General features: G+C 55.3%; 1 protein-coding gene across 2 annotated transcripts; it reads left to right on the forward strand.

Annotated features, from left to right (window-relative positions):
• Positions 1–5,416: 5,416 nt before the first annotated feature.
• On the forward strand, positions 5,417–13,233 carry CISH (cytokine inducible SH2 containing protein). Of its 2 annotated transcripts, XM_023547658.2 has the most exons (3): positions 5,417–5,551; positions 9,105–9,328; positions 9,553–13,233. In XM_023547658.2, the coding sequence occupies exons 1-3, from the start codon at positions 5,532–5,534 to the stop codon at positions 10,083–10,085; spliced, it is 777 nt and encodes a 258-aa protein (XP_023403426.1). In that variant the 5' UTR covers positions 5,417–5,531; the 3' UTR covers positions 10,086–13,233. The 2 variants fall into 2 exon arrangements, with proteins under 2 accessions (XP_023403426.1, XP_010588071.1); XM_010589769.3 differs by having other exon boundaries at positions 5,424–9,328.
• Positions 13,234–14,610: the final 1,377 nt, after the last annotated feature.

The following is a 14,610-nucleotide window of genomic DNA, read 5'->3' on the forward strand; positions in this document are numbered from 1 at the left end:
TTCTTTCACCATACCTATTCAATCTGTATGCTGGGCAAATAATCCGAGAAACTGGACTATATGAAGAACGGCGCATCAGGATTGGAGGAAGACTTATTAACAACCTGTGTTACGCAGATGACACAGCCTTGCTTGCTGAAAGTGAAGAGGACTTGAAGCACTTACTAATGAAGATCAAAGACCAGAGCCTTCAGCATGGATTACACCCCAACATAAAGAAAACAAAAATCCTCACAACTGGACCAATGTGCAACATCATGAGAAACAGAGAAGAGACTGAAGTTGTCAAGGATTTCATTTTCCTTGGATCCACAATCAATAGCTGTGGAAGCAGCAGTCAAGAAATCAAAAGACGCGTTGCATTGGGCAAATCTGCTGCAAAGGACCTCTTTAAAGTGTTGAAGAGCAAAGATGTCGCCTTGAAGACTAAGGTGCGCCTGACCCAAGCCATGGTATTTTCAATCGCACCGTAATGCATGTGAAAGTTGGACAATGAATAAGGAAGACTGAAGGAGAATTGATGCCTTCGAATTGTGGTGTTGGCGAAGAATACTGAATATACCATGGACTGCCAAAAAAACAAACAAATCTGTCTCAGAAGAAGTACAGCCAGAATGCTCCTTAGAAGCAAGGATGGCGAGACTGCATCTTATATACTTTGGACATGTTGTCAGGAGGGATCAGTCCCTGGAGAAGGACATCATGCTTGGCAGAGTACAGGGTCAGTGGAAAAGAGGAAGACCCTCAACAAGGTGGATTGACACAGTGACTGCAACAATGAGCTCAAGCATAACAACGATTGTAAGGATGGCTCAGGACCGGGCAGTGCTTCGTTCTGTAGTGCATAGGGTTGCTATGAGTCGGAACCGATTCAGGGGCACCTAACAACAACTTCGTACGGGGAAGGTGCGGCGCTGGGCAGTCCTCTGCTGCGCTAGCCTCTGCTGCCATCTACAGACAATCGGCAGGACTGCAGGTACCGGCCTCTGTCCCACCCAAAGGCTTCTCCAGTAATCCTTCTCAGGACTTCGGAATTGGGATCTGGGAACCCACCCCCCACCCCCCCCATCCTCTAGTGCGCGCGCGCGCGCACACATACACACACACATGCTTGCACGCACGTGGACACCAGGACTGCAAGAACAGGCTCATTCCTGAAGACAGGCATTTGTGCCCTTCTCCCCCTCGCATCTCCTCCGCATAGGGTCGCTGTGAGTCGGAAACGACTCGACCTCAAAGGGTTTGGTTCCCGCCCGCCCCCCCCCCATCTCAGTTGCCTCCGCCAGAGCTTGATGATCTTTCCGTGAGTGAGTGAAGCAGTGCTATAAACTATTGGTGGGTACCTCCAGTGTGCAGGCATTGAGTGGGGCCGAGGATGCCAGGACTCTGTCCCTTCAAGCCTAGCAGAGCGCAGTGAAGCAGGTGTCTCCAAGGATGCTCTCAGCTAGCCATACTGAGTCTTTTTGGGGGCCAGACACTGGGCCCCATGATCTTCTCACTGCCACCGGAGGAGGGAGGGCTGTACCTATTCTGCGGCACTGCAGACAAGCCCAGAGAGGTGAAGAGACCTACGTGACCAGCGATCATGGCAGAGCCCCCATCCCAACCACAGAGCACAGCTCCAGGGCCCATCTCTTACTCTCGAACTGTATTCTCCTCTCATGTGTTTCCCCAACCCCCCAGACACATCCACGACTGCAAACACAAGCTCACATACCTTCACACATGTACATACATATGCACACTCATGTGTTTACACATGTGCACATGCACACATACACATGTGCTTGCATGGGCATGCACATTTCCAATACACAGGCATACATGCAGACACACACACACTTATGCCCAGCTGAATCTAGGACTTCTGTTCCTGAGCCCCACCTGAGAATCTGATTCAAGATCTGCAAGTCTGGGAGGAAGCCCTATAATCTGGGAAGTTCTGCTGCTTAGAGGCTGGAGAAGGAACTGCCCTCTGGAGGTAGTTGGTTTAGGCTAGGCAAAACCAAGGCTGAGCGAGGTCTCATTCTGGACAGGCAGGGTCCCATGTAAGCAAAGGGCTAGACAGCAGAGGGTGGAGACTGGCTCCTTGGCCCAGCCCAGGGCATCTGGTGCATGTTGTGGTCTTCACGAAGATGTCTTCTTTTTTAAAAAATGGAGTGAGATTACAATTGCTCTAAAATTTTATAAGTCTATTTTTTAAGTTGGTCTTTTTTATTCAAAATTTTTAATTGCATAAGTTCAACTTGTTTGTTGGAACAAATTCAAACCATATAGAAGTGTAAAGAGTAAGCAACGGTGATGCCTCTCCTGTCACAGGTCCTGTAACCACTGTCCATGCTAACACAGGCACGCACGTTCCCCACATAGGTCCAGCGTAGACAGATGTTCTGCAACTGCTCATTAACTCAAGACAGTCAGGACGTGGTTCACCCTCACTGCTTGTGTGGCATGATCTAGAAGGGCCATCATTCATTAGCCCTGCAACCATATGCCACCACATCCACCTTCACACTGATGGGAGGAGGTGAGATGTGGGATGGCTGGGCCTGGACAGGGGTGGGTTCATGGTGGCTGACTCTGCCACATCGCAGTCAATGATAGCTGTGTGTCTAAGGAAAAACGGGTCTGAGGCCTTGGGAACAGCTCAAAGCGGCCAAGGGGCCCAGTGAGGACTTGGGTGGGGGGGGGCTAAAGATGGGGGAGAGGGTTGCACATGTGAGAGTCTAGAGACTAAATGAGCCTGACTTCGGGGAAGGCACTGCTGTGGATTCTTGGGGCCCCTACTGTGACTGTTCTGGGTGGGAAGGGGTAGGAGGATCCTGCAGCAAGGCCAGTCTCCGCCGTGCAGGGAAGGGGTTCTCATGGAAGGGAACATCTGTGGAGAGGGTGAGTGAGGCCATGTGAAGGAGAGCCGCTGGGTGGCAGTGTAGACCCAGCAGTCAGAACAGGGAGCAGCCAGGGCAAAAGGCCTGAGGAACCTGCAATGACTGGGGTGAGCAGGCGCAAGAAGGGCACACCAATGTTCCCAGTATGCAGGTGAGGTGCGCAGTGCTGTCAGATTCCCAAAGGGTCGTCGGTAAGGCCAAAATCCTTGAGACCCTTTGGTTTACATGCAGAACTGCCCAATCACTGAGCTCTGTAGGGGATACTCTACATTGACTGGACTAGGGGCAATGAAGCTTCACTGGGAGCCTTCAAGCTGGGTCCTGAAGGATACCTAGGAGTTGGCAGGTCATAGGTGCTGGGGAGGGGGGAGGAGAGGGTCCTCCAGCTCTGAAGCTCCAATCTACCACTTGCCAGTTGTGAGACCTGAGACACAATGTGTAATTGGGTAACTTCTGTGCCTCAGTTTCCTTGCCTGTGAAGAAGGGATAATGTCTGATAGTTGTGACAATAAAAGGAGTCAAGGCATGGAAATCGCTGAGAGCAGCTGGCACGTAGTAGGCACTCAGTAGGCTGTCAAAGTTAGAGGGAAGGGGTGGCGTCTGGGGATGGACAGCTTGGGCTTTGGCAACATACAGACCCAAATTCAGATCCCAGACTCATCTGCGTGGCAGCTGCAGGAGCCTCTTTGTCTTCATAGTAATAGTGCTGTGGACATTTCCTGGAGTCTCTGGGTGGTGCAGATAGCTAATGCACTTGGCTGTTAACCGAAAGGCTGGCAGTTGAGTCCACCCAGGAGTGCCTTGGAAGAAGGGCCTGGTGATCTACTTCCCAAAAACCGGCCACTGAAAACCCTATGGAGCACACAGTTCTACTCTGACACACATGAGGCTGCCATGAGTCGGAGTCAACTGGATGGCAAATGGACCAGCTGGACATCTCCTACTGGAGAGATAGCACCCCATCCAAGGGCCCCATGCCTGGTTCCATTTCCACCCACCCCCCATCTGAAGAAACCAGCTTCCTGCCACACCTCCTCAGGAGGGGGCTCAGTGGGGCTACACCAAAGCCCAGCTGCCCTTCAGGAAACTTATTGAGAAGTGAGTCTCCTGAAACCACACCTCATCTTAACCAATTACCTTTTCCTGTTTCGCAAAGTTTTGCTTTCCAGGATTCTCTGTTTCTCATCCCTGCCTGGGCAGGACAAACTGAGCTCCATCTGCCTTCTGTCAGGCCTGGGCACTCTCATTCAGGGCTCTGGACATTGCCAGGGGTCGACATTCCTGTCCAGAGAACCTGAGGGCACATGCTGGGCAGGCAAGGGGAGGGAGAAGAAGGACCCAGCACCCAGCCAGCCAAGGCCCACCCCCAGTCCTTCTGGTCCAAGGGCCTGGAAGAGGTGTACATAGCCTCTATAGCCTTATGAAGGCTGAGTCCAGTGAACTGGGAGAAGATGGAGGGTGCTAGAGAGTAGGCGCACAAGCTTCTGATTCAGAGCTAGAATCAAATCCCGGCCCTGCCATTAGTAAGGCATTTCGTTCTCTGGGGCTCAGTCCTCTTGCGTATATAATACGGCAGGGACAGCTGTTGAAGAGCAAACGTAGCAAGTACTCCGTGTAAATGGGAGCAGGTGTCACTGGCCCACACCCCCCCGAACTTCTATCACTCCACCCTCATATTATCTGTACGTATTTGGAGCTCCAGCTTTCTCTCCTGGCATTTTTGGGGGGTCCACCAACTCAGATACTGGACTGTCTCGGGGCTGACCACCCCAGCCTCCCAAGTCAGTAGTCATTTTTTCCCTGAAGCGCTGGTCAGGTGTTGGCGTGCTGGGGTCTAGGGCTGCCTCTGCACCTCGCCCCCCCGCCCCCAAACTCCGCTCCACCTTCCCCAACCTCCATTTCACAGAGGCCGGGGGTCAGGCGGTGCCCATAGGAGGCGCTCGCATCCCCGACAGATCGTTTAGAAGGAGCGGCTTGCTGGGACGCTGCTTCCGGTTCGTCGGTGAGATAAGGTTGCCGGTCCCCGAAGAGCAGAGTGCCAGAGGGAAGTCTGGGCTCGGGTCCGCAGAGCCCGACCCCTCCCTAGCCTCTGCGCCCCCGAGTCTCTGCTCCAAACTTTCCCTGAAGGTCTCCCGGTTCCGCCCCGCTACGTCTCGTTAACCCAGGGTCCGACCTTTCCAATTGGCCACCGCGGCCCCTCGGCTCCGCCCTCCGCTCTGAGATTGGCCGGCGCGCGGGACCCCGCCCATTTTCCTGGAAAGTTCTTGGAAATCTGTCGAAGGTGTTTCATTTCGCTGGCCTTGGTCCCTGACGCGGTCCCTACGTCCCCGCCCGCGCCCCCGCGCCCCCGCCCCCCTCCCCAGCCCCGCCGCGCAGCCTGCGGTTCTAGGAAGATGCGGCTTCCGGGAAAAGCTGGGACGCGGCGGACAAAAGATTAGGCGGAGGCTTGCCCCGCCCCGCCGGCCGGGCCCGCCCCCTGCGCCCTCCTCGGCCGTCTGCGCCGCGGCCTCCCAGTCGGTGCTGGCTGCCGAGGGCCCCAGGAGACCGACCTGCGCGCGCTCGCGCCCACCGGTTCCCTCCCGCCACCTCCTTCCGGCAGAACCCCCGCTCCGGAACTGCCATCGCCGCCGCGGCCTCCGGGACATGGTCCTCTGCGTTCAGGGGTAAATGCCATTCTTTGCCCCCACCCAGCCCCTGCGCCGGACGTCCCGGAGAGCACGGGCCTCGTGCTCACTGCTGGGCGTTGGGAGGGCTTATTGGGTCCCAACTGGCCAAGTGGAAAGGACCCTGGACGTGCGGGATTGTGTGAGACTGTGACAGCACCCCTCCCCCTTGACCTCTACTCACTCTATGAGTGGGGAAACTGAGGGCTGGCCTGCGACGGGAGGAACACGGGGTGGACTCAGCCACCAAGACGTGGTTCACCAGCCCAGATTCCCAGTGCCTCTACCCTAGCCTGCCGGCCACCTTGCCTACCGGTGGCCTTGGGCCGGCCCCTGCCCCTCTCTGTCCCAGTGTCGCTATCTTAGGTAGCAATTAGAGCTTTCTTGGGAAGTCAACCTGAGATCCTTGCCTCTCCCCTAGCCTGGCACCTGCTGACCAGCGCCTCGGGGTTAACTTGGTCCTGCCTGGGGTACTCCCACTTTTGCCTCATTCCCTCATTCAGCCCAGCCTGGGATCCCAGTGGGAGAAGGACTTTGGCTCCTGCCCCCTTCTCTAAGTTTGGGGGGGGGGCGGGGGAGGGAGGGAGAATGCTGATAAGACAGAGTCATGGCCTCGGCCCTGAGCCTCAGCATCCCCTTAACCAAGAGGGCTCATGCTCTCCAGACTGATCTCACAGAAGCTCTGGAGATTCCAGGGAGAGAGGGAGGAGGTGTGAGTGGGTGCTACATTCCCAGGTAGACTCCATAGCTGCTGTTATCAGAACTGGTGTGATGCCAGGTGAGTGGGAGGTGGGGCAAGGCTGATGTGTCCCTTGCTCTGAGTAGTCCTCGCTTCAAAACACAAAACCAAACCCGTTGCCATCGAGTCAATTCCGACTCATAGTGACCCTGTAGGACAGAGTAGAACTGCCCCAAAGGGTTTTCAAGGAGAGGGTGGTGAATTTGAACTGCTGACGGTTTGGTTAGCAGCCAGGCTCTTAACCACTGTACCACCAGGGTTCCATCCTCAGTCCAGGGAAGAGGTACTTGAAGGTGCTTAGAAGACATGTTATAAGTTTCCATCCAGTCGATCTCGACTCATGGCGACCCTATGTGTTACAGAGTAGAATTGCTCCATAGGGTTTTCTTGGCTGTAATCTTAATGGAAGCAGGTCTTTTCTTCCACAGTGCTGCTGGGTAGATTTGAATCTCCAATCTTTAGGTTGGCAGTTGACTGCAAACTGTCTGGCCACCTAGGGGCTTAGAAGACTACTTCTTCTTGAGTGTCTCCTCTACTCCCCTTCCTCCTTTCTGACTTTTGGCACTCCTAAACACCTCCCCACCACTGCCTTCCTCTTCAGGAACCCCCTCCCCCATTCTGGGATCTCACAGTCTCTTTCACTTTGGCTCAGCTGAGGGTCCCCTGGGAACCTCAGGGCCAGTGTTAAATGCCGGAGAGCAAGGTTTTTAACAGGCACCATCCTACACATACATGCACACATACATGTGCGCGCGCACACACACACACAGCCACAGTTCAGCTGGTACCCTCCTGGAGTGGGAGGCAGGAATTCCCAACTGTAGGTTTGGGCTGCCAGCTTTGCTGGGGGGTTCTCCCCCAGGACTGAGTTCTCCCCGACAGTGTATGTCTAGGCAGGACCCACAGGCTAGACTCCACAGCAGGCACACAGATGCATAGGCCACCCATGCCTGGAACACACCAGCCACCACCCCAACCATGAAGATGACACAGCTGTGGATGCACCCTTGCCCAGAGTCATCTGACAGGAGCTTGGGAGGACTGACACAGCCATTCACAGACACACACCAGTTTGGCCCCAGAGGTGCCCATGCCCACTTACAGGACCTGTGCAGAGGCCCTGCTAAGCTGTCTGGTCATGGCCATGCCCACAGTCTTTGGCCTGGCCAGCCAGACAGCTACCATGCTCCTGGAAGGCGCCTGGGCAGAGCTCTGGGCCCCGGCGGGCAGGCCACCAGCCACTTCCTCAGAACTTGGCCTCCAGCTCCCCAAGCAGGATTCCAGAGCTCCCACAGTGCAGCAGGGTGGGTGTGGAAAAGTACTGGGCAGGCCATGGCATGCCAGGGTTATGTGACTCCTTCACCTTGTGGGTGGCTGTGGGGCCCTGCTTTATTAGACCCTTCTAAGGGTCACCTGTAACCTATACTGTCGGGTGTGGCATTTGAGGCTCCTGCCCACCTCTGCCTGCCTCACAGCTCATACCCAGCACTGCTTCCACGGCTTTGCCCACTCTGTCATCTCTACCTGCAGTACTCTCCCCACTACTTCTTTTTGGCCTTCTTTTTCAACTCAGCTGAGGAGATTCGGGCGCTCCCATGACACCCTGTGCTTTCGTGGCTTTGGGTTATAATTACTCTCAGTGCCGGCTTCCCCAGGCAATCTGGTTCTCATTGAGGGCAGGCCCAGGTTTCATTATCTGAGGCCCAGTGGGGACTAGACCCAGAACTGAGGCCCAGGGCATATATTTTATAAGAAATGATCCCTTCTCAGAAGTCTCTTCCCTGGGAAACAGGACCCACCAGCCCTTGCCCCCAACTCCCAGGGAGAAAGCTCCAAGATAGCTGTGGAGGATGGGCTTCCCCTAGATGGAAGCTGCTGCTCAGATTGGGGCCAGCTCAGCTCCCCAACCCTGGCCATCTGAGGTTATGATGTTGCCAAACCCCTCAGTGTCTGAGTTGGTGGGACCTCTCACAGGGGGCTGGGAAACTGAGGCTCAGTGAGAAGCAGGGCCTGCAGAGGTCATAGGGCCTGGTATAGCAGAGCCGGCTTGCCAGGGCGGGGTCTGGAACATGGAATAAGTACCCTGGTCTTTAATGGAAGCTCATATTTACGGAGAGGTCAGACTGGCTGGTGCCTTCAGAGGCCATGGTCTACCCCAGACCTGTCTGCTTTGAAATTCAGGGGCCAGGCTGGGAGTCGGAGGCTGACCTGTGAGGGTAGAGGATTGTCCCAGCTGCCAAACCCAGGTCAGCATGGGCACAGTCTCTTCACCAGACACTCCCATCCATAGGAGTGGTAGGTTGTGATCTCAGGCCTTCTACCATTATCTTGGGGCCTCTCTGGAAGACCCCAGGCTGGCCCATCCCACCTGTCAACCAGGACCGGTGCTACTTAATCAGCCCACCTCAACCAGGAGGACGCAAACATGAGTTTTCTTTGCACTGGATCCCACTGGTGTGGCAGGGACACTGACTAGCCACTGCCAACTAGAAATGCTTCTAGGGAATGCTCTGTGTTTTTGGTTGATGCAAAACGGAGAAAGAGATCAAGGACTGTTCAATAAATGCAGCAGGTGGAAAGAATCTTTCAAAAGAGAGTTAACATGTAGGTGAAGTGATCAAGGGGGCTTTTGTGGTCACAGAACAGGGCAGGGGGGTGCAGGGCTCATTGAGCTCATGGGTGGGCAGAGGGGAAACTGAGGCTCATAGAGAAAAGGGCTGGCCGGAAGTCATACAGCCAGTCTGAGGCCTGGAGTATCTCTGGAAATGGGGGGAGCATGGGGCCTCCACTCACCACCCACCCACCCCCTTCCAGACCTTGTTCTTTGCTGGCTGAGGAGCAGATCGGGCAGCAGACCCTGAAGGCCCGCTCCCTGGAGCTGCCTGAGTCAGCCATGCAGCCCTTGCCTGTAGGGGTCTTCCTGGAGGAGGTAGCAGAGGAGATCCCAGCCCAGCTGGAAAGTGAGCAGCCCAAGGTACTGGACCCCGAGGAGGATCTGCTGTGCATTGCCAAGACCTTCTCCTACCTTCGGGAATCTGGTGAGTCTGAGAGGGAAGGCAGGCCTTGTCCTAGGAAGTCTGATGGGGGAAGCTTGGTTCTGCTCTGATAAGTCTGAATAGGGAGACATGGCCTTGTCTGATGGGGGAGGTATAGCCTCCTGGGAAAGTGTGATGGGGAGGCATGGCCCTGTCCTGCCCTGGGTTGGTGCTCCCAGCTAATTTCCACTGTGACCAGTCTCTCTGCCCCATCTCCACTTGCCTAGGCTGGTATTGGGGTTCCATTACTGCCAGTGAGGCCCGGCAACACCTGCAGAAGATGCCAGAGGGCACCTTCCTAGTACGTGACAGCACCCACCCCAGCTACCTATTCACACTGTCTGTCAAGACCACCCGCGGCCCTACCAATGTGCGCATTGAGTATGCTGACTCCAGCTTCCGTTTGGACTCCAACTGCCTGTCCAGGCCACGCATCCTTGCCTTCCCAGATGTAGTCAGCCTTGTGCAGCACTATGTGGCCTCCTGTGCTGCCGACACCCGAAGCAACAGCCCTGACCCCGCTCCGGCCCCAGCCCTGCCAGCCCCCAAGGAGGATGCGACCAGCAACCCAGTGCTGCCTGCCCCCACAGCTACCGCTGTGCACCTGAAACTGGTGCAGCCCTTTGTGCGCAGGAGCAGTGCCCGCAGCCTGCAGCACCTGTGCCGCCTTGTCATCAACCGGGTTGTAGCCGACGTGGACTGCCTGCCGCTGCCCCGGCGCATGGCTGACTACCTCCGACAGTACCCCTTCCAGCTCTGACCCAGTGAACATCTCGCCTAGCCACACCCTGGAGGGGACACTGGCCCCAGCTGGACTTGGGCTCCCATTATCCCTCCTTCGGCTGTCCTGGCACTTGCATGCCTCTAGCAGCTGGACCAGAGGAGCCAACAGATGGAGGAGGGGTGTCTCACAACTTGGAGGTCAATGCCCTCTTTCCCCATGTGGCTCCAGCATGGTGAGCCAGGTCTCAGAGGAAAGGGAGACAGGCAGGACCCCGTCTCACTCTGTGGGCTGGGCCCAGGCCTCCACTTGGTTGCCTTCCCAGCCACCTGCGCTGTGTAGACTTTCTCAGCCCTGATTTCTCAATCTGCAGCGTGGGGCAGGCCCCCTTCCTCCAGTCAGCCTCTGCCTCGGAGAGGATGGCGGCCAGAGGTACTGAGGTTGACAAGGACAGTCCCTTAGTCGGGGAGCAAGCCAGGCTGGCAGACCACACGGTTATACAGTATTTATTTATTTATTCTCCTTGGGGTTGGTCTCGGGGATGACTTGACCCTACCTCTCTGCTCCAAGCCCTGGGTGGCCTGGAGTCCCCAGCTCTGCCATGCCTTCTTTGGTTCCTCCCGATGGAGAGCCATGTTCTGAGATGTGTTGCTGGACCCAAGTTAGTCCTGGATGTCCTGGCGCTAACCCACCTGTGAGTCTCAACTTTAACCTGGGAACGTGTCCAGCCCTCTGTGCCCCAAGCCTATCTTGGGAGAGTGGGCAAATGGACAAGAAAGCAGAGCCAAAGCTGCAGCCCCCAGCACAGCCTGCCACTCCCTGCCTGAGGCAGAGCTGGATCTGCACAGAGCTGGCCTCGCTAGGCTGTAGCCCCTGCCTGAGGACCTGGGCTGTGTTAGGAAGGGGGTGCTAGTTCAAGGGCTACCACTCTGCCTAGCTCCACCGGGCCTGCGTCCTACCCTTTCCCAGGATCCCATGCGGGTCTCTGCATGTGAGAGAAATACACGTTTGTTAACACTTTATATAAAGTAATTGTTATAACAAAAAAAATCCAGCTTGGTAGTCTTTTTTTCCTTCCATTGATTTTTCTGTAATCACAATAAAATTGTACCTTTTATTTACAGAGGCCTCGATGAGGCCAATGCTGAGTTCTGTATGCAGTTTATCCCTTTTGACCTTGTTACTAGCTCCCTTTTACGGAGAGGCCAGCCAAGGCCCAGGGACATTACATGGCTCAGTGTTCTGCCCTTCTGGGGGTCTCATTGAAGAGTAGGGAAAACAAGGAAGCAGCATTTCTCTTCTCATTTCTTCTCACTCCCCTTGGGGGATGGGAGGCTAGCTAGACTGCCTACAGGGTCACTGCCCAGGCCACTGCTGGGAGGCAGGTGGTGGCAGAGGGGTGCCATACCTGAGAGATGTGTAAACAGGAGGTGCCACTTCAGGACTGAAAGCGCAGAATACTGGGTGAAGGGAGGGTGCTATGGACAACTCCTGGATGGCAGTGCCTTTTCAGAGAGGAGGAGGCCAACAGTCAAACAAGTCATTCCAAGAAGGGACAGTGAGTACAAGGGTCATGTTCCCGCCCAGAGAGTTCTGGGGAGGGCTTGTTCCGTGCAGTGGGGCAGAGCAGTTGAGTCAGGGTAGTGGCCAGTGAGCTGGCAGGATCGGGCCTGAGTTGGGAGCTACTGGGATTGTGGTCCAGATTGGTTGGGTGGGGAACCTTCTCTTCTCACTCAAGGACCTGCAACCAGAAGTGAGTGGAAGAACAGTTAAAATGAAAACACCCTCTGTTATCAAGGGGTCTGACGTTAGAACAGTTCAGCTGCTGCAACCCCCTGTGTCCTGAGAGTTTCTGCACCTTTGCTCAAGAGCCTCACTCAGAAAGCTCCGCTGACCTTTGCTCATAGCTTCCTTACCCCTACCTTGGAAACAGTGCTAACCTTCCTGTTTTTCAGCCCTCAGAAGATTAGATGTTGCAGATTAGAAGAGGTGGAGGGTAGTGGATAGAAAGCAGGAAGGGGTGAGGAGTGGTGTGTTGATGACAAGAAAGAGGCAGGAAAAGGATAAAAATCAAAAACTGCTGGGGTGTCCAAGACCCTGGGTGCATGAAGGATGGTGGGGCAAAGAATGGGGCTGACATTGGGTGGGAGTGAGCAAGAGATGGGCAAGGGAGTGAGGGCTGTCTTTCCTGGGAATGGTGCCCAGACCCAAGTATCCAGCCTGGCGCCTGCACTGTTGATAGCAGTAGCTTGGGCTCCTGGCTGGCCATGGGGCCCAATGGCACACCTCCTCCAGGTCACCATGGCCCTGCCCGGGTTGCCTACGGTTCCTTGTTTCTTCAGCCTGGACCTCAACTTCTTTACTGCTCCCAATAAGGCCTGAGGTGACCCCTCCATCTGCTCCACTCCCAGATTTGAGTCACCCAGTGGTTGTGTGGTGGGACACAGAGAGGCTGGAGGCAGGGTATCCCCAACCTGGGCCGCAGCCAGGAAAGAAACCTGCTGTGGCAAGAGAAAGCACAGAAAACTCTTCATTGTCCCCCAGTACCTGCAAGGTGCCTGCAAGGTGCCAGGCATTTGGTGTGGGCTTTGCAGACATCAACTCATACAGCGCTCACCACAACCTTGGAAAACCCAAAACCAAACCCATGGCCATCGAGTCAATTCTGACTCAGGGCCACCCTATAGGACACAGTAGAACTGCCCCCATAGGGTTTCCAAGGCTGTAATCTTCATGGAAGCAGACTGCCACATCTTTCTCCTGCAGAGCGGCTGGTGGGTTTGAACCACCAACCTTTTGGTTAGCAGCCAAGTGCTTTAACCACTGCATCACCACGGCTCCTTACAACCTTGGAAGTGGGTCCAAATATTCCTCCATAGGTAAGGAAACCAAGGTTCAGAGGGGGCAAGGGGCTGACTGAGGCCACCCAGCAAGGAGGGTGCAGTGCAGAGCTAACCCCTGGGAGTCCCAGCTGCCCATGTGCCCTCTGGACTGCTACATGAGAGGGGCAGGACAGACATTCCAGGCAGCAGCTCCCAGGCAAATTGCTCTTGGATGCTGAATTCTATGCCCTTGGCTTCCTGCTGGCCAAGCACTCACAAGCCATTGGCCTGGACAGCAGGGCCCTGCCCCCTGACCTCTGCCTCTGTGCCAGCCAGCGGCTAGCTCTTGCCTGGAAAGGGGCTGCCAGCTACTCCTGTGCCCCCCCCCCCCCGCCGCCGCAACATTTTTCTGGTTCAATCTTCTTTACATGTTTCCCTACCAGAGAGTGAGAGGTGCCTGCTGAGAGTGGGGACAGTGATGAGCGAGTCAGAGACCCAGCCCAATAGATGCAATCAGCCTAGCTGGTGTGGTGCTAGTGGAAAGGGCACCTTCTGCTGGCACCAACCTGGGAGAAAGAGGTGAGCCATCTGATGGGGACACAGAATGCTGCACAACACACAGACGATAAGTGACAGTGGTCCTTTAACAGTAACTCCTTCACCAGCACAAACGCTCCTGGGGCATCAACTGGGCTGGATTCCGTCTAGGTCCTGGGGACACAGCAGGGAACAAGACTGAGACAGTCCAATCCTCATGGGGCTTATGGCCTGGTGAGAGAGACAGTCAACACGTGAACAAATAGACACACAGGACAGGTTCAGAGAGCATAAAGAGAATATGGCAGGGTGGGGGACAGTGGGTGGCTTTGGATGTGGGTCTAGGGGCACCACTTCAGCTCATGGGGTCCGGGGAGGCTCTGGAGTGGGCTGGCAAATAAAGAGCAGGAGCTGGTCATGCAGACAACTTGGGGGAAGAGTGACCCAGGTGGCAAGAACTGCCAGTGCAAGGTTCCGAGGCAGGAAAAAACCTGGTATGATCAGGAGCAGAAGTTTGCGTTGCTGTCCAAGAGGGCTGGGGAGATGGAGGAGGGATGGGAGCACAGAGGGGCACAGGTCCGTGGATGCGCTCCTAGTGTGATGGAGCTCCTCTTCAGCAAGGCTTTGAACAGGGTTTATTCTGGCTCCAACCCCTGCTGAGAATTTGCATTCCCAATTAGTTCCCTGCTGAGAATTTGCATTTCCATCCCTGGTATACTGAACTAGAATTCATAGTTTAACAAGATCCCAGGTGATTCTTATGTATACCTTTCTGGAAACTTGTTAGAAATGCAAATTCTCGTCGGGAAACTTGTTAGAAACTGAAATTCTCAGCAGGGGTTTGACCAAACAGACCAGTCTGAAGCCCTGCTCTTCAGAGTTTAGCTGGGATGTGCCATGATCCAATGTTCATTTCTAAGGGGCACACCTGTCAGCTAGTGGGGCTGGCCCCCACAAGGACCTGGGGGGCAGGCAGGCCAGCCAGGAAATTGAGAGGTATGGGATTTGGAGGGGCGGGGTGCGGTGGGAGAAGGTGGAGGTGAGAGTGGCAACATGGCAATCCTGGGCCAGCATCTGCGCCTGATTAGCTCCCACTGCAGCCCTGCACACTGGCAGTGGTTGTCCCCATTTACAGCTGTAGAGAGGTTAGGCTCAGAGATGGATGGTGGCTCTCTCAAGGTCACACAGCTTGTGAGAGGCAGAGC

This window comes from Loxodonta africana, chromosome 22 (assembly GCF_030014295.1).
Source record: "Loxodonta africana isolate mLoxAfr1 chromosome 22, mLoxAfr1.hap2, whole genome shotgun sequence".
Taxonomy (NCBI): domain Eukaryota; kingdom Metazoa; phylum Chordata; class Mammalia; order Proboscidea; family Elephantidae; genus Loxodonta; species Loxodonta africana.

Excerpts from the sequence above, each read along its gene's own strand:
- CISH (XM_010589769.3), top strand. The coding sequence starts at position 9,067 with ATGGGGCCTCCACTCACCACCCACCCACCCCCTTCCAGACCTTGTTCT. Across the intron at positions 9,329-9,552 it reads CTCCTACCTTCGGGAATCTG|GCTGGTATTGGGGTTCCATT; the intron begins GTGAGTCTGAGA and ends CCACTTGCCTAG.